Genomic DNA, 20,053 nt, shown 5'->3' with positions numbered 1-20,053 from the left:
TTCAAAAGACATCCAAATTGATATGTCAGTGAGATGTTTAAAAACAGATATTCAGTCTCCTGATTGCTTTGTTTGTCCATGCTAAATCGTGAAATGTAAAAAACAAAACAGAAAATGTACATCTTGATTAGTGTTATGGGGGGCCTGATGTGGGGGGTCTCATCATGATTCACAGAAAATAAATTCCCATGGTCACGGATCACAAAAATATTTAAAAAAATATTTGTAGAAAAATGGATCACGATAGCGAAAATGCGCTGATCACTAAGAACAAAAATAACCCATTAGGCCCCTCTGTTATAGAATCTTTTTTTGTAACACCCACTAATTCTGATGTTTTAATAGTTAGTGGATTTTATTTATTTCTAAAGGTTGACAGTTGCATCAGCAAGTATTTGATTATAAAAGTATAAATATGTAGTTTCCCTAAAGACAATCATTATATCAAATACATGATACAAGATTTATAGTATTAGAATCACGTTTTTGTCTCATGTACTTAAATGCAAAAACATAAATTAGTAAAATAGAATCAGGTAATAAGTCCTCACTAACTATTTTTGAAGCAAAATTGAGTTCAATTAACAATATATTATGTAAGTGAATAATTTAAAAGATTTTTATAATTAGTAAAACGAAGGAAGTCTGGATTTTAAGGAAATCAATGTAACTAAAAGTATTCAAGTTTGAATTCTTATGCAGTATTAATGAAACAAGAAATGTCATTTGGATGAAGTCATACATTTTGAGAGAGTTAAATGTATGTTTTTCCTGCAATACATTATTTGGTAGGATAATGACTTAAGCAATTACATTAAAATGATTAAAACTGTAATAACACTTATTTTGCGCCAGGTCCTGCTTTCTCAGGCAGTCAGTGTTAATAGTTAGGTAGATTCTGTCTGTATATCTTCATCTTTGCCGAAATGTTGAATATGTGTATGAATGAAAGAGAAATTTTACATTTTCTACTATGATTTCAACTTAAAAAATCTGAAGATATGTCTGACCAAATGACTTTTTGTCTTACATTTTGTCGGTCAGACAGAGATTTGGACACACTGAACAATGTGGTGTTATTAACCTACAATGCTATATATTTTTGTGAAGTTCATACTTCACATTCTATATGATAAATGCTTGGTCAAAGTTGGAGACAACAGAGAAAATGCTAGTTCTACCAAAATCTTAACAATATGATCCAGAATCACCCGGTTTTATTATTTCATCAGAATAATTTTTTGGGGGCATGGACTTGTTCTTGCTTTAGTTGTTTAATGTAACTTCTTTTAAACCCCTTATACTTGTATAACTATTTATTTAAACTTTTCTAAATTTTTGCCATGTACCATATGGTATATTGCTCTTTGTGCACATCCTATGTTATTCTTTTTAATACTATTTATTTTAGGGGTTAACTCTATCAAAGAATGGATTTAACCATTACTTTTGATTATAAGGGACCCATATTGTATTAGAAACTTCTTATATACAATTAGATTTTAAATAACTATGAGGTAAATGGATTTCTTTTGTATGCTGAGTTATCTTGTTCCCAGTACAGTACTTCTATTTTATTTTTTTCTCCTTTTTCAGATGTCGAGGCAAGCCATATCGCTCAGATCTTCCGTCCACAAGTGTAATTATAACATTCCATAATGAGGCCAGGTCAGCTTTATTACGAACTGTGATAAGGTTAGTATTTCATCCCATTAGGGATATAATTAGATAATTGCAGTATTTTTGCAGAGAAAAAAACAAAATTATCTTTTCATTAAGTTTTTGCTTTACTATAAAATGAAAGATTAAAGAAAATTGTCTAGTAATGTTTGTTGGATATCTTGATTCACGAAACTTAGTTGATCTGCTATTAAGATAGTGACTTAATTATGTACAATAGATTTTATTGTGGTGTTTAATGTGTTAATATAAAAAATGATTATCCCAAAGGTAATAATGATAATTTCCAAAGGTATTGTAAAAATCAGGTAATATCCATTAGTTTACTATGAAAGGTCTTTATGTAACTATGTAGTAGGAAGTTTTATTATCATGAACTATATTAATCAATTTAATCAGCTAAGATGTCTTAATAAATGTGTTACAATTTGAAACATTTCTTGTAGGAGGAATATTTTAGAATACATACTTTGAAAAGGTTGAGGGAATATTTTTTGTATAAATTATTTTCTTCAGTTCTTGTTTTTTTTCCCCCAGTGCAATGCTCTTGGAGATTGTGGTTATGGTCTTAGTCTGTCAGTCTGTCATTCTGTCCAAAACTTGGCTTGATATATATAATGATTCATAAAATTTTTGCTTTTCTTATGATAGTTTATAATCCTACCTTTCTGTCACAAGTCAAATGCCAGTTTGGTTTATAATAATTGGTGCTTTGTTTTAGTGTTTTCCAAAGAAGTCCAGAGACTCTGATAGATGAAATCATTCTAGTAGATGACTTCAGTGATGATCGTATGTATAATTATATAAGTCTTGTTTTGTATAAGAGATAAAGCGATGCTCTATTTATGTTTAAACAAATTAAATGATTAACTCAAAACTCTTATTTAGGAAATTTCATTTAGGGCTAAATTGTAAATAATGCTACTTACTGGGGTAATGTAATACTTTAAACCAACAAGTTACGCAAGATAATTTATTTTTGCGACTTATCCAAGTTGAGTAATGCTAATATATATGATGAAGAGGGGAAAGTAAACACTGAAATATGTGCCATTCTTGTATCTTGATGTAGACTTGAAAGAGAATTTATTTATGTTGATTTTATGTATTGCAGCAACCGATGGGTTAGAACTAGCTTTAATAAAGAAAGTGAAGATAATAAGAATGGAGAAAAGACAAGGTTTAATCAGATCAAGGGTCAAAGGTGCAAATGCAGCTATAGGTCCAGTATTGACCTTTCTAGACAGTCACTGTGAATGTAATGACCATTGGTTGGAACCTTTACTGGACAGAGTAGCTGGGGTATGTTTATATTTTTGGAAGTTTTTCAACATGTTTAAAAAAAGGAGATGTGGTTTGATTGCTTATGAGACAATTATCCACCAAAATTCAAAAGATTGTGGATGCAAGCAATTATAGGCAACCATTTGGCCTTCAAAAATGAGGAAAACAATACCTTTTGGTGGATTAAAAAAAAACACACAAAAAAAACATAAAATATATGAAACAATCCAATAGAGAAAACTACCAGTCTTAATTTACGAAAAATCAAATATGATAGATGGCAACAACTGAGTTGAAAGTCCAGTTGATTGGTTTACATAACACATTGAAATTGTATTGAATTTTTGAACACATTGTAATTGTATTGAATTATATTTCAGGATAGAAAGCGAGTTGTTAGTCCCATTATAGACGTGATCAATATGGACAACTTTGATTATATTGGTGCATCTGCTGATTTAAAGGGAGGTTTGTATATTATAGGAAAACTTTTAGTCACTTTGAAGATTTAGATAAATCCCCCCCCCCCCCCAAAAAAAAATTAAGGGGGATAATAATTCATCCTTGTCTGTCCATCAATTTTGTTAGCTCATGATTAACGGTTTAATAAAAACTTCATGGAAAAGGTAGAAACAACTTATGAAGTTTTGTATGAGAAAAAATGATTTCCATTGGGTGTCTTGAAAAGAACATAATGCTTACTTTTTAAAGATAATTTGGAGTAAGGGATATTGTGTTGTGTGATTTCTAATAGTATTTTATTTTTGTATAATTTTTCATTTGATACTTGGGTAAAACAGTACTGATCATCCATTCAAAGGTTCACAAATTAATTGACAGAATATATCAAAATTTATGGATATGCTGTACAAAAACAATGCTACAATGTATCAATTTTTATACGACCGCAAATTTTGAAAAAAATTTCGTCGTATATTGCTATCACGTTGGCGTCGTCGTCGTCGTCCGAATACTTTTAGTTTTCGCACTCTAACTTTAGTAAAAGTAAATAGAAATCTATGAAATTTTAACACAAGGTTTATGACCATAAAAGGAAGGCTGGTATTGATTTTGGGAGTTTTGGTCCCAACATTTTAGGAATTAGGGGCCAAAAAGGGCCCAAATAAGCATTTTCTTGGTTTTCGCACTATAACTTTAGTTTAAGTTAATAGAAATCTATGAAATTTTGACACAAGGTTTATGACCACAAAAGAAAGGTTGGGATTGATTTTGGGAGTTTTGGTTTCAACAGTTTAGGAATTAGGGGCCAAAAAAGGGCCCAAATAAGCATTATTCTTGGTTTTCGCACCATAGCGTTAGTATAAGTAAATAGAAATCTATGAAATTTATACACAAGGTTTATGACTATTAAAGGAAGGTTGGTATTGATTTTGGGAGTTTTGGTCCCAACAGTTAAGGAAAAAGGGGCCCAAAGGGTCCAAAATTAAATTTTGTTTGATTTCATCAAAATTGAATAATTGGGGTTCTTTAATATGCCGAATCTAACTGTGTATGTAGATTCTTAATTTTTGTCCCTTTTTCAAATTGGTCTACATTAAGGTCCAAAGGGTCCAAAATTAAACTTAGTTTGATTTTAACAAAAATTGAAACCTTTGGGTTCTTTGATATGCTGAACCTAAAAATGTACTTAGATTTTTGATTATTGGCCCAGTTTTCAAGTTGGCCCAAATCGAGGTCCAAAATTAAACATTGTTTGATTTCATCAAAAATTGAATAATTGGGGTTCTTTGATATGCCAAATCTAACTGTGTATGTTGATTCTTAATTTTTGGTCCAGTTTTAAAATTGGTCTAAATTAAAGTGCAAAGGGTCCAAAATTAAACTAAGTTTGATTTTAACAAAAATTAAATTCTTGGGCCTCTTTGATATGCTGAATCTAAACATGTACTTAGATTTTTGATTATGGGCCCAGTTTTCAAGTTGGTCCAAATTAGGATCTAAAATTATTATATTAAGTATTGTGCAATAGCAAGTCTTTTCAATTGCACAGTATTGTGCAATGGCAAGAAATATCTAATTTCACAATATTGTGAAATAGCAAATTTTTTTTTAATTAAGAGTTATCTTTCTTTGTCCAGTATAGTAAGCAAGAAATATCTGCAAGAATTTTTTTTAATTGGAGTTATCTTTCTTTGTCCAGAATCAACTTAAATCTTTGTTTTATACAATATACAATGTATATTCACTTTTTACTACCAACTGATAAATTTAAATAATCTTTACCATTCAGTGATAACAAGCAGTTTTTTACATCTTAATATTTTATGATGTATTTAAATGAGTAGTATTTGTTGCAAACTCCATTAGAATATTTTAATTGAAATTAGTTTTGGAATAAGGGAAAGGGGGATGTGATTAAAAAATTGGGTTCAATTTTTCTCATTTGAAATTTCATAAATAAAAAGAAAATTTCTTCAAACATTTTTTTGAGAGGATTAATATTCAACAGCATAGTGAATTGCTCTAAGAGAAAAAAAAAATTTTAAGTTCATTTGAATACATTCATTCTGTGTCAGAAACCTATGCTGTGTCAACTATTTAATCACAATCCAAATTTAGAGCGGAATCCAGCTTGAATGTTGTGTCCATACTTGCCCCAACCGTTCAGTGTTCAACCTCTGCGATCGTATAAAGCTACGCCCTGGGGAGCATCTGGTTTATTTTTGTGAAACCTTTCACCTCACAATGTTGGTAAACAATCAAAATGTTGCAAAAATATCTGTATTTAAAGTAATAAAAAGTCAATGCATTTATGTTTGACATTTGATCGTGTCCATTCCTATACATGTATTTATTTGTAGAATATCTAGTTTTTACAATGTTCTAATTGTTATCTCTTTTAGGTTTTGATTGGAATTTAGTATTTAAATGGGATTATATGACGCCAGAAGAAAGAAATAAAAGAGTGAATAATCCAATAGGTCCAATCAAGTAAGTAGCACATGATGAGGTGAATGAGGGAAAAATCTGGAGAGATGCATCTGTGCTAAGGAAGCATTTCATTTTATATAATTTAGACCTCTCTTACTTAAAGCATTTGTAAGAATGCATATTTTGGGATTCAATCAAAATATCTAAGGTAAAACGTAATGCCATGACTGTTGATGAGAATACCAACAGGGAGCAGTAACACTTTAATAGAAACAAGGACTCTTATATCTTATCATGACCATACCTTAAATCCACAAAAGAAAAGGGACCATATGTCTGCAAACAAAAGGTGTCTCTGTTATGTAGTGAACTACTTTGATCTTATTTCTAACACACAACTGTCACTAGTCAAAAGGCAAAACATATCCACAATCATTAATGAAATATCTAATTCAAATTTTGAAAAGTTCTTTTATCATTAAACACATTTTTTTCTTCCATCAACTTCTGAATAGCAAAAACAAACTCAAACAAAAATTAACCAAATGCATTAGCTGAACATAGATGCTATCAAAGGTAAATGAATTGGAAAAATAGACAATAGTCTTCTAATTTTGAAGTTTGATTGAATTCATTTATAATGTTTAATCATGATTATTTCTGTTCCATTACAGAACACCAATAATAGCTGGTGGATTGTTTACCATTGAGAAAAGTTGGTTTAATGAATTAGGGAAATATGATATGAAGATGGACGTCTGGGGAGGAGAAAATTTAGGTAAAATTCTAACCACTGATTGTTATAAATATGTTTTTTCCTAATTAGTGAAACACATCAAAGTTATAACAAAAGGAGTAACATTCACACACTAAATCTAAAAAACTGATAACTTAAAAAATAAAAATAGAATTTGATGTTTCATATCATGAAAAAATCTTAAACAAATAAACTTAGATCGATATATATTGTGAAGTAATTTTTATGAAAGGGACTTAATTACCTTTTTTTAGTGAGTATCTTTGATGAAGAAAAATATTTGTTTTTAAACATTTTAACACTGGAGGTAAATATCTGTAAAAGTGCTAGAATTTCATATTCTTGGGAACAAAAATTACATGCATAAATGCATAATTTACCCCTTGCTCTTTGATCAAAAAGTCATTTGTTACACAGATGCAGTCTTGAAAAGTTTATTCAATGAGCTGAAAAGAATATTTGTTAAATTACTGTATTTAGTGTAAAGTGCATAAATAAAATTTCAAAAATGGTTATAACTTGAAAGAGAGGTAATATATATTTCGACAAAAGCCATTGAATGTTGGTTATTGTATTTTGAAACTTATACAGATTGCTGTCAGAATTTCATTCAATTGTTTTATTTTTTTATAGAAATATCGTTCCGAGTATGGCAGTGTCATGGACAGTTAGAGATAATACCTTGTAGTAGAGTGGGACATGTATTCCGTAAACAACATCCATATACATTCCCTGGAGGAAGTGGTAATGTGTTTGCAAGGTCAGTTAAGTTGCAGGATAAATATAAAGGCTTTAGTATACTAGAAATCTTTATTTTTTTTTACTAATATTGAATCAAATACAGCATATATACTACAATTTTACATATACCACCAGCCAATAGTCTAAGAATGAATTTGATAATGGCTACATTAAAAAATGGAACCAAAGTAAATCGTTGATGTGTGATTTTTGTATGAAATAATTCTGTATAACAAGTATTATTTTTTTACATGTATCCTGTTTTCTTTTGTACCTGTATATTCTTTTTATTACTAAATTTTGAAAAACTCATGATTGAGATTTTTCCTGTTTTGTGATTATCAATCTAAGCAAAGCATAAATTAAGGCATTTGTCATGCTCAAAAAGTAAGAGTTGTTTCAGAAAAGTTAAATTTTGGGTTGTTAAAACCCCAAAAGATTTATATATAATGGGTTTTCAAGCTTAATTTAGCAAGCAAGTACCAAGATTTCTTTATGACATAAACATGGTTTCTGGATTGAGAATAGTTTTTATGCGACCACAAAATTTGAATTTTTTTTCGTCGTATATTGCTATCACGTTTGCGTCGTTGTCGTCGTCCGAATACTTTTAGTTTTTCGCAGTCTAACTTTAGTAAAAGTGAATAGATATCTATGAAATTTAAACACAAGGTTTATGACCACAAAAGGAAGGTTGGTATTGATTTTGGGAGTTTTGGTCCCAACATTTTAGGAATTAGGGGCCAAAAAGGGCCCAAATAAGCATTTTCTTGGTTTTCGCACTATAACTTTAGTTTAAGTTAATAGAAATCTATGAAATTTTGACACAAGGTTTATGACCACAAAAGAAAGGTGGGGATTGATTTTGGGAGTTTTGATTTCAACAGTTTAGGAAGTAGGGGCCAAAAAAGGGCCCAAATAAGCATTATTCTTGGTTTTCGCACAATAACTTTAGTTCAAGTAAATAGAAATCAATGAAATTTAAACACAATGTTTATGACCACAAAAGGAAGGTTGGTATTGATTGTGGGAGTTTCGGGTCCCAACAGTTTAGGAATAAGGGGCCCAAAGGGTCTAAAATTAAACTTTGTTTGATTTCATCAAAATTGAATAATTGGTGTTCTTTGATATGCCGATTCTAATTGTGTATGTAGATTCTTAATTTGTGGTCCCGTTTTCAAATTGGTCTACATTAAGGTCCAAAGGGTCCAAAATTAAACTTAGTTTGATTTTGACAAAAAAATGAATCGATTGGGTTCTTTGATATGCTGAATCTTAAAATGTACTTAGATTCTTGATTATTGGCCCAGTCAGTTTTCAAGTTGGTCCAAATCGGGGTCCAAAATTAAACTTTGTTTGATTTCATCAAAAATTGAATATATGGTGTTCTTTGATATGCCAAATCTAACTGTGTATGTAGATCCTTCATTTTTGGTCCTGTTTTCAAATTGGTCTACATTAAAGTCCAAAGGGTCCAAATTTAAACTTATATTAATTTTAAATCTTGGGGTTCTTTGATATGCTGAATCCAAACATGTACTTAGATTTTTGATTATGGGCCCAGTTTTCAAGTTGGTCCAAATCAGGATCTAAAATAATATATTAAGAATTGTGCAATAGCAAGTCTTTTCAATTGCACAGTATTGCGCAATGGCAAGAAATATCTAATTGCACAATATTGTGCAATAGCAAGAATTTTTTTTATTGGAGTTATCTTTCTTTGTCCAGAATCAACTTAAATCTTTGTTATATACAATATACAATGTATATTCACTTTTTACTACCAACTGATAAATTAAAATAATCTTTACCATTCAGTGATAACAAGCAGTTTTTTTACATCTTAATATTTTATGATGTATTTAAATGAGTAGTTATTGTTGCAAACTCTATTAGAAATTTTAATTGAGATTAGTTTTGGAATAAGGGAAAAGGGATGTGTTTAAAAAAATTGGGTTCAATTTTTCTCATTTGAAATTTCATAAATAAAAAGAAAATTTCTTCAAACATTTTTTTGAGAGGATTAATATTCAACAGCATAGTGAATTGCTCTAAGAGAAAACAAAAAAAATTAAGTTCATTAGAACACATTCATTCTGTGTCAGAAACCTATGCTGTGTCAACTATTTAATCACAATCCAAATTTAGAGCTGAATCCAGCTTGAATGTTGTGTCCATACTTGCCCCAACCGTTCAGGGTTCAACCTCTGCGGTCGTATAAAGCTACGCCCTGCGGAGCATCTGGTTCTACTTTAAATGCACATTTTCAGTTTCTAAGTAATCACCATAATAAGAATGGCTTAAAAGTGAAAATTGCTAATTCATTAATGTCAATCAAGCATTGTGATTTGATAGACATAACATCTGTAAATGTCATAATGATTTGACAGGTTTTATTGTCAGCTGTTCAGCTGTGAATTTGATGTATGACTGCACTATTTTGATATTGAGATTTTGCGGAAGGTAGTTGTCTAATATGCCTCAAAATGTATTTATAAAATATCTTTATCTGTTTCTCTAGAGATGGGGCAATTATAGAGTAATAGGGAATTTATTGATGTGGGCATATATAAAGTAATAAGGAAGTTAAAACTTTAAAGGAAGGGGTCCTAAATTTATGCATGCATGCCCTATAATGCATTAGCTTTCTTTGGAAATACATGGCTTACAGCAATGTTTAGCAGGAAGACAGTACTTATCAAAGTTTAAGTATTTTTGAAATTATATTTTAGATGTTGGGGAAACTGGACTAACCTCAGTTTGGTTAGTAACATCAGCAAGGTTTTATTTGTCACAACAGATTCTGGTTTTACTTTAATGTTTTCTTTGTTATTTTACTTTCCACATGAGGAAAAATTGGTGATTTCATTACTGCTTATTTAAAATTATTTTTTTATTATTAGCCCTTCATCTTTTGTTGCTTTTAGGGATGTCAGCATTTTTAAATACCAAGTATAATTCATTAAGCTTTCCAGCTGATTAGGGAGAGGATGTCACTAATGTTGTTATAATTTGTTTCCAATCCCTTTTGCTACTTTTGCAAATAAAATATGTTTTTTACTAAACTTAAACTTATTAAGATGAATCCAAATTCCAGCTGATTTCCCACAAACCTTAAATATTGGTGATACAGAGGCAGACCATATCATTTAAGCTTTATTATGGGATTAGAACATCTTGCCATACATTGAAAGCAAAATTTTGCGTAATATGGCTTATTTTTAGTGTCAAAACTTTCAGATTTTACTATTAAATAGAATTCATATTCTTTAGCAAGAGCATGAGGATAGTGTTATTTCTATAGGTAATCAATGGAAAGCAAGAAAATTTGATGCTCTCAATATTATTTTAACCAAAGAAAAACTAAAGATCAAGTGAACTACATTTTGATTTGATAAAATAAATAATCAACATTCAATAATAAACATAGTAGGATTTATTGTTTTGCACTCGTGGGCAAATTTTAAAATTCTTACTCTAAAGATTTATCTATTTTGTTAATTAATTTGTATGTGCAGATGTATTTTATTATACTTATAGAATCTTATTACTATGTTTGAGTATTGTAATTGATACATTGTTTTGTATTCTAAATATTAAATATATTTTGTCATATTTTACAGAAATACAAGAAGAGCTGCTGAAGTTTGGATGGATGATTATAAAGAATTTTATTTTGCTGCTGTGCCTTCTGCTAAAATGGTGCCATTTGGAGAGTAAGTTAAATAGAAAAGATTCAATACATGATTATGAAAAGATTGGCAGTGTATGACACTAAATTGAAGCCTGTCAGAAAGAAAAAAAATGTGGAAAAAATAGGGGGGGGTTCAAACATATACTAAATCTACTAAGAATATTATAATTCAGTTTTTGGCAATTTTCTCTTTCACACAATTACAATCAGTTTAATTAGGAAAAAAAACTAAGTCTTGTGATTGGACAGTTTGTAATATGAAGATGCGTAAATTGTGTAGGTAGATATGGATAAATACAGAGTTCTATTATTATATTTCAGCATATCAGAGAGAGTAGAGTTGAAAGAAAGATTACAATGCAAACCTTTTAAATGGTACCTAGAAAATGTTTATCCTGAACTCAAGTAAGTACAAGCTTACAATAAGGCTAGTTTAAATAACCCTTTTTTATGAATAAAATTTGAAAGTTAACCACCAAGTTAACCACTTTTGTTGAAGATTTACATAACAAAGATGCATTAATGATAAAGAGATAATTTTTAAATCTTAGCAAAGTTCAATTTCTATGTTTAAAATTAATAGTTTTAAGATAAATTTGGTTTTGCTGGTTGTTGAAGGTCACATGATGACCTGAAGTTCAAGTTGCTGACCTTTTACATCATTTGGTCACTTGTGCAGAGTTGTCTCATTGGTAAAAACACAACATCTTCTTAATATTTTTATGTAAACAAATTGTTTTATTTTTAATCTTAGTGAATTTTACAAAATCAGGTATTCAAAATTAATATTTATTTTAGTGTATTCCACATTGTTGTATTAGTGTCTAACCTTATAAGAGTAAAGCCCTCATTCCAGATATTTATTGTTGTAGACGTCAGAACATATCTATTGTAAATGTATTCATTTGTTAGATAGTTCAGACATAGACATCCACTTAATGTGCTGTAAAAATGTATCATTGTATGTATTTTGAAATTTTTATTCTACATCTACATCTTGTATGTTTAGTTTTAATTTGTTTGATCAATAATTGTATGCATTTGAATATAGCTATATAGAAATTTACATGTTGTCATTTTCAGATTTAATAAAATAATTCTGTGTTAATGTAAGTCATATTCAGGTGTTTTAGTGAGCATGTGAAAGGATTAGAATTTATAATATAACATTACTATTACAGAGTTCCAGGTGGAGGAGATTTAGCCTTTGGAAGTATCAGTCAAGATAAAATGTGTGTAGATACACTTGGCCATTTTGCAGATGGAACTCTGGGTATTTTCCCTTGTCATTTTGCTGGTGGAAATCAAGTAAGTAGTGGTAAACACAATTTCTAGGTGCTTTAAATGCACCAAATTTGTAAAATGTTTGTTTCATCATCCAAAATATTGCTTGATTTAAACCTGAAACATAAATTTCATTAAAATCCAATTATACATAAAAGCATGGAAAAGGGCTACACTGGAAGAAGGCCTGCAAAAGCAAAAATTATTTGACCATAAAAGCAAGCAAACTCACCAGCTTCAACAGATCAATAATGTGGTCCGTCTGGTGTACTGTCCAGTATTTAGTGTAATTTCTGTCATTGTTTTAATTGTATTATTGTATTGACTTAGAACATTATGAAACTGTATATTTTATAGGAATTTTCCATGAGTAAAGATGGCCAGATTCGTCACTTAGATTTATGTGTTACAGTAGTTGGAACTGACCCTGGTACACCTATAAAGTTATTCCAGTGTCAAGAAGGCAGAACTATACAGGTTTGCTACCTCTTATTTATATCATTTCAAACATAATCATTATACTGACTCACAGCTATAATGTTTATAAATGTTCTTATTTTCAGGGCTGAAACAGTTGCCTTAGAGACACTTTACACAAATAAAAGCAGCCAAATGTGATTAATAAAGAAAACTGTGAACCATATGTAACTTTCCTTTTTCTTTACACTAGTATTTTTGTGCCAATACTTTTGTAAACATTACTGATGATGATGAATAACATTGCTCTCTAATGGTCAGGGTTTGCATAGTCTTAACTGGGTTTTCACAGGCTGTGCAACACGTTTCAGAAATGGGTTAAACTGAGAAATACAGAGATAAAATAAAAGTATAAATACATTTTCTTGTTTTTCAGTATTGGAAGAGGAGTCATGATGATAGCATGTTAGAACACATAGAGACCAAGTTATGTTTAGACAGTCAAGAAGTTCAAACAAAAGGACTTGTTCTTAATCCTTGTAATTCAAGATCCATGACACAGCAATGGAAGTTTCAGCTTAGCAAGAGAACATGATGAAAACCAAAATTAGATTGTTATTTATCACAGAACTCTAGTATTTAAGAAGGTTTTAACAAAGACTTATTCTACAAAAATTATATACCAAAGTAAACCTTTACATGATGTAAGTCAGATTGAAAATTGTGTCTGTAGATAGAATGCATAATGCAGGGATTAAATCTGACATCTTTTGGAATATCCTAATGGCTGCAAGTTAACAGGTAATAGTTATTAGGATAACAGATTTTTTTTTAAACTTTAGATTCTTCAAGAATTAAACGAAATATTTTGACGAAGTGTTGAACATCCCACTCCAGAATTGAAAAAAGACAATCATTTTGTTTAAGTGTTTGCAAATTTAAAATAAAAAACATATCACACTGACTTGTAACACATCAACAAATCCAAAATGGCATTTTCCCTTTTAATGCTTAGATTTGAATCTTTCTGAATTGTTTCTAATCTTTCAAGAGATGTGCAATGCTTGTCAATAAACACCAGGGAACTCCGTCTTTAGTTGATTCCCAGGGTTATGCTTGTTATTTGTTAATAATGATGATATCAAATTATCCAACAGAAACAATGACGATGAGTTTTAGTAAATAAATATTTTATAAGACTCTGTAAACTAATCTACAGTTATCAGTAAACTTGATGCCATCCATGTGATACATTTTTTACCTACTTACATTGAAGGAAGTTATTTGAATTTTCTAACAGAGACCGGTTACCAATGACACAATTTTTTTATGTTTTTTTTTGTTTGTTTTTAAATATATACATTCCATTAAGTTTCTTTTTTAGAAGGTCCAACTGCTTTAAAAACCTTTTATGACCTTAGCTTTAAGCTGTTTTTTTTTCTTTAATATATGTCACTCCTGCAATTTGTGCTTAATAAAACATTCTTAGAGCAACTGGTCGTAAATTATAGTGAAATTTGTGTATTAATTGATTTGGAAGGGGTGTCTTATATAATGATACTTTGAATTCAAAAAACTTTGCAGTTATTTTATCCCTTGTAAAAAAAAATATTTGAATTCCAAATTTCCAATAGGGTAAAGTCTTGTAGATTCTTTTAGGTTTATGTAATGTCAGTTTGTTTTAGTCCTTTATCAACATATGTCTGCCAATAGGGCAGTTTTAAGTTTCTGAGGAAATCTTTTACTATTTGTCCAATCATCTGACAATGGTTTGCAAAGTTTTTTAAGTGAAATATTATAGAATAAAACCTATAAAGTATTTAAAGGTTAATTAAAATTGCCTAAAAAATGTAAAATCTGTTCATCATTATTTTAAATTCTTCAGAAATATTTTTCTAGAATTTTGATAGAAAATAACGAACTTGAATTGTCAATGTACTTAAATGTTATATACCCTATACTTAATGGTTATAATTGTCTTTAATTTATTTAAGGTGTAATGTATAATAAATATGTGATTTAGTATTGTTACTTTCAACAGATTCAATGATTTATTTAAAACAGCATTAAAAAACAGCTTTAATTCAATATGCATGCTTCTGACATTTAAGTTTTAAAAGTTCTTTCATAAGTTTGTATTCGTCATTTTTTGTTTGTTTAAATGTTTAGTATTCTTGCATATAGTTACATTGGCATAACAATGAATATGCTATTTTTATTCTCTGCTGATTTAAAATGATAATTTTTTTATAGATATTCACTGCTGAATGAACCCACTTTTGGGTGATTATTGCTCCTGTCAAGTGAACATGATCTCCTTCCAACCATAGCCAAGTTCATGCTAAAACAAGCCTGCTCTATAGGTTCATAGAATCTGCTTTATAGGTTCATAGAATAACAAATGTGGATCTTTGTCATAAACTAATATGTCTTCCAGTGTGAGACAATCTTTATTTCTTTTTTGTGTGTCATTCATTATTAAAAAACCAATGCATGCCTTAAAATGTTGACACAAAATTATATGTTTGCTCAAATTAGTGATAACCCACCTCTTATTAGTTTGTATCTATTTTTCTAGCGTTTTGTCTTGTTTATATGTCTATATTATTCATAGTATTTGTATCAAAAAATCAATTGTTAAAATCAAATCTAGTCCTTTTTATACAGGATTTTCATCTATTGTAGTTAATTTATCAAATTTGTGTTCTTGTAAATAATTTAAATATTTGAATTTATTGTAGACTGTATAAGAGAATAAGAACCTTTAAAAATCATATAACTTTTGAATATATGATTTATTAGGCAGTATGACAGGTCTGTACAAATAAACAAATGTAAAACTGTTAGTCCAGTGTCATTTGATTCTAAATTGATTTCCACTTTCTCAAATTTTGTAAGTTCTATGTTACTGCTGTTTTTCAAAGCAGGTTGTTTACTATAAATATATTTTTATTTGGAAAAGCTTTTTACCACATATAAGACATCGAAAAAACAAAGGTGTAATATTTTTTTTTTTAATTGATGTGTATTACCTAGGATATAGTATCAAAAGGTGCTAGACGTTACTGCCAAAATCTTTTTTTTTAAATGGAGTATAATTTTTTAACATTTAACTTTGAAATGTTTAAAACATAAATAAATGATAATAAATACATGTATCAGATTCATTCTCTTGGACACAGATAGATTTTAATCATCAATCATAACATTATCATACTCTGAGCTTTCTCATTGTCCTCACATTTTCAATGGCGTCCATATAGAATGGCAGTTATGAAGGGAAAAGATAGGTAAGGATGATAGTATTCAAAAAATGGCTTTTATTTAAGTAAGACATATCATGTTTAGGATGTATAAAGCTGAAATGTTTTAAAATTTAGTGTTATACAGTAAGAAAATTCATATGTGATTGTAAAGGACACCATACATTAATATACTTATTATATTTGTAAAAAAAAAAAATTAGAAAAAAAAAATCAAATAATGATTAAAAAAGCTGATTTCATTAAAATGTGAAATTAACATGCTAAGGCCTATACCGTGTGATACATATACTTTTGAATTTGTTATATTTTTAATTATTTGAAATATTGTAATCGTAAGGGGTTATTAAACCAGCTGCACACATCCTAATAATATGTGATGACATTTATCATAGTATTGTAAATTTTGTCGATACACAATAATGAAAGTGCAGTGCAGGTTATTATTGTCCATGACAAATCCACAAAATGTAGAATAGATATATTATATATTTTTCGGAAAAACATAGAAAAATTCATTATATAGGGTTGAGGGTGTTATTCATTTGTTCATCAATATCAGAGTTTTAATATTGTTCATATTTAATTGTTTATTGAATAAACTAATTTATTTTAAGATTTTATTTTGTTATTTTACTTTTTAACTTGGTCTCAATAATGACATAAACATGAAATTATTATACAGAGCTCAGTTCTTAATATGGTCAGTATTATTATTTTTGCCCCTGATTTGTAGAGGGCTTATTATAGGTTTACCCTGATCTGTCTGTAAGTCCCAAAATTAATTGCTATGCTTAAGTTTCCCATGACCAAATGTTGTAAAACTGAAACATAAAGCTTATTACCACAAAACACAGATTAAGTTAGAATTTGGGTGGCATCACATTAATATTTCTGGATTCCCTTTAAAAAGTGGCATCATCATCTGTGTCCCATGGAACATTCTTCTCTTTTTCACAGTATTGTAGAGAAGCAAAGTAATAATAAGGTTCTGTTGAATCCTCCTTCAAACGTGAAATGTCTTGTGATCTTTAAAAGGAATGCAGTCAAATATGTTGTGGTATTTCTTTGTCAGATTTATGTTCCTTTTATGCAATTAAATATTTAGTTCACATGTAGAACATGATGATGCCCTGAATATCTGGTTATCTGGAGTCTAGGCTGAGTCCATGAAATAAATCTCTTCTGTAAACCAATATATAACTTACAGCAGTAAAAATTACAAGTTTCTGTCTAGGGACAGGCACATCCAGAAATTTCTAGGGTTTAAAATGTTAAGTTCTCAACCCTACGTTTGAACCCCTGGCCTCACAGTCATAAAACTTTCAAGCATGATTTTTGTACTCATACTCGAAAACATCTAATCAAATTGCTGGATTTCATGTTTCGAGCATGATTTTTGTGCTCAGAGCACTGAGCAAAGTTTTATGCCTTCAAGGCCTGATCTTGGAAAATTGTGTTACTGCACAACAGACCACCCAAAAATCAGTTAAATGAAGTGTTTTGAACCACTTTTATATCAATGTTGTAACCAGAGAGCATGATTCTCTTTACATATTCACAATGTCTCCTCAACTCCTCAAGGACCTCTGTGCATGTGATTCTAGACAGTGCTCTAACCCATTGCCAAAGAATTCCATGCCTAGTTCAACTGCTTACAACTTGGTAAGTATCTACTACTCAAGAGTAACAATTCTGTCACAACACATACCTTGGAAAGATATCCTCTCGGTGTGCTCTTCAGTTGGGCACCAAATGGAGCCAGAGAGCATGATTTTCATTACAAAATCTCTTCTGTGACTCTAACCGAGAACTTCTGAGTTTCATGACTCAGCTGTAAGTGCTTATTAAGCTTTATTTAAGAAATATTTGATGCAAGCTATACTTAATTGTAGTTTTAAAACGGGTAGACATTATATTCATGTTATTGTTGCCTGAGCGATAGCAAGGGCTAAAATAACATGAATATAATGCCTACCCATGTTAAAACTACAATAAATTCTAGCTTGCATCAATTATTTCGATTCTGATTAGGAAAATTAGGTAATTTCTATGTCTGATGTGTATAAGATTAAAGCAATTGTATAGGCTCTTCCATGAACCTCCCTTTTTAGCTCACCTGGCCCAAAGGGCCAAGTGAGCTTTGCTTATTAATCACTTAGCTTCCGTCGTTAGCTTTTACAAAAATCTTCTCCTCTAAAACTACTGGGCCATATTTAACCAAACTTGGCCACAATCATCATTGGGGTATCTAGTTTAAAAAAAGTGTCTAGTGACCCCGCCAACCAACCAAGATGGCCGCCATGGCTAAAAATAGAACATAGGGGTAAAATGCAGTTTTTGGCTTATTACTCGAAAAACCAAAGCATTTAGAGAAAATCTGACATGGGTTAAAATTGTTTATCAGGTCAAGATCTATCTGCCGAGAAATGTTCAGATGAATCTGACAACCTGTTGTTGGGTGGCTGTCCCTAAATTGGTAATTTTAAGGAAATTTTACTGGTTTTGGTTATTATCTTGAATATTATTATAGATAGAGATAAACTGTAAACAGCAATAATGTTCAGCAAAGTAAGATTTACAAATAAGTCAACATGACTGATATGGTCAATTGACCCCTTTAGGAGTTATTGCCCTTTATAGTCCATTTTTAACCATTTTACGTAAATCTTAGTAATCTTTTACAAAAATCTTCTCCTCTGAAACTACTGGGCCAGATTAATCCAAACTTGGCAACAATCATCTTTGGGGTATTTAGTTTAGAAAATGTGTCTGGTAACCCGTCAACCAACCAAGATGGCCGCCATGGCTAAAAATAGAACATAGAGGGTAAAATACAGATTTTGGCTTATAACTCAAAACCCAAAGCATTTAGAGCAAACCAGACATGGGGTAAAAAAAATTATCAGGTCAAGATCTATCTGCCCTGTAATTTTCAGATGAATCGGACATTCTGTTGTCAGGTTGCTGTCCCTGAATTGGTAATTTTAAGGAAATTTTGCTGTTTTTGGTTATTATCTTGAATATTTCTTATAGATAGAGATAAACTGTAAACTGAAATAATGTTCAGCAAAGTAAGATTTACAAATAAGTCAACTTGACCGAAATGATCAGTTGACTCCTTTAGGAGTTATTGCCCTTTATATTCAATTTTTAACCATTTTTCGTAAATTTTAGTAATTTTTTACAAAAATCTTCTCCTCTGAAACTACTGAGCCAAATTAATCCAAACTTGGCCAGAATTATCTTTGGGGTATCTAGTTTAAATAATGTGTCTGGTGACCCAGCCTTTCAACCAAGATGGCTGACATGGCTTAAAATAGAGCATAGGGGTAAAATGCAGTTTTTGGCTTATAACTCAAAAACCAAAGCATTTAGAGCAAATCTGACGTGGGTAAAATTGTTTCTCAGGTCAAGATCTATCTGCCTAGAAATTTACTGCCTCGGAATTGGTAATTTTAAGGAAATTTAACTGTTTTTGGTAATTATCTTGAATATTGTTATAATTTTTATTTTCAATTCAATTATAGATAGAGATAAACTGTCACTGCAATAATGTTCAGCAAAGTAAGATTTACAAATAAGTCAACATGACTGAAATGGTCAATTGACCCCCTAAGGAGTTATTGTTCTTTATAATCAATTTTTAACAATTTTCATAAAATTTGTAAATTTTTACCAACATTTTCCACTGAAACTACCGGGCCAAGTTCATTATAGATAGTGATAACTGTAAGCAGCAAGAATGTTCAGTAAAGTAAGATGTACAAACACATCAATATCACTAAAACACAATTTTGTCATGTCGAATCCATCTGCTTCTTTTGTTGAATATTCACATAAACCAAGGTGAGCGACACAGGCTCTTTAGAGCCTCTAGTTTAATTGTAAAGAAGCAAATGGCTGGCACTGTGATTTTTTCGAAGGGGGAGTTTGGAAATTTGAACAGCCAGCATGTGCGGTTGTTATTCTAGGTCAAATATGTCTATTTCTGAATTCAACACATTACAGTCATAATAAATGTATTAGTAACAACATGTG

General features: G+C 30.2%; 2 protein-coding genes across 2 annotated transcripts in view; both read left to right on the top strand.

The window, feature by feature from the left end:
• Positions 1-16,628, top strand: part of LOC134711739 (polypeptide N-acetylgalactosaminyltransferase-like) — a 32,580-nt gene extending 15,952 nt beyond the window's left edge. Inside the window, exons 3-14 of the mRNA XM_063572575.1 lie at positions 1,597-1,695; positions 2,402-2,469; positions 2,795-2,982; positions 3,345-3,432; positions 5,829-5,916; positions 6,531-6,634; positions 7,247-7,373; positions 10,978-11,070; positions 11,370-11,453; positions 12,230-12,356; positions 12,690-12,809; positions 13,186-16,628. Coding sequence (XP_063428645.1) covers positions 1,597-1,695; positions 2,402-2,469; positions 2,795-2,982; positions 3,345-3,432; positions 5,829-5,916; positions 6,531-6,634; positions 7,247-7,373; positions 10,978-11,070; positions 11,370-11,453; positions 12,230-12,356; positions 12,690-12,809; positions 13,186-13,344 — 1,345 coding nt within the window. The 3' untranslated portion in view covers positions 13,345-16,628. The remainder of the gene's footprint in view (positions 1-1,596; positions 1,696-2,401; positions 2,470-2,794; positions 2,983-3,344; positions 3,433-5,828; positions 5,917-6,530; positions 6,635-7,246; positions 7,374-10,977; positions 11,071-11,369; positions 11,454-12,229; positions 12,357-12,689; positions 12,810-13,185) is intronic.
• Positions 1-20,053, top strand: part of LOC134711744 (uncharacterized) — a 405,579-nt gene that overhangs the window by 263,121 nt on the left and 122,405 nt on the right. The gene's annotated exons all lie outside the window — the stretch shown is intronic.

Source organism: Mytilus trossulus, chromosome 3 (assembly GCF_036588685.1).
Source record: "Mytilus trossulus isolate FHL-02 chromosome 3, PNRI_Mtr1.1.1.hap1, whole genome shotgun sequence".
Lineage (NCBI taxonomy): Eukaryota > Metazoa > Mollusca > Bivalvia > Mytilida > Mytilidae > Mytilus > Mytilus trossulus.
The sequence above is the reverse complement of the archived record's forward strand: the minus strand, read 5'-3'. Positions and strand labels throughout refer to the sequence as shown.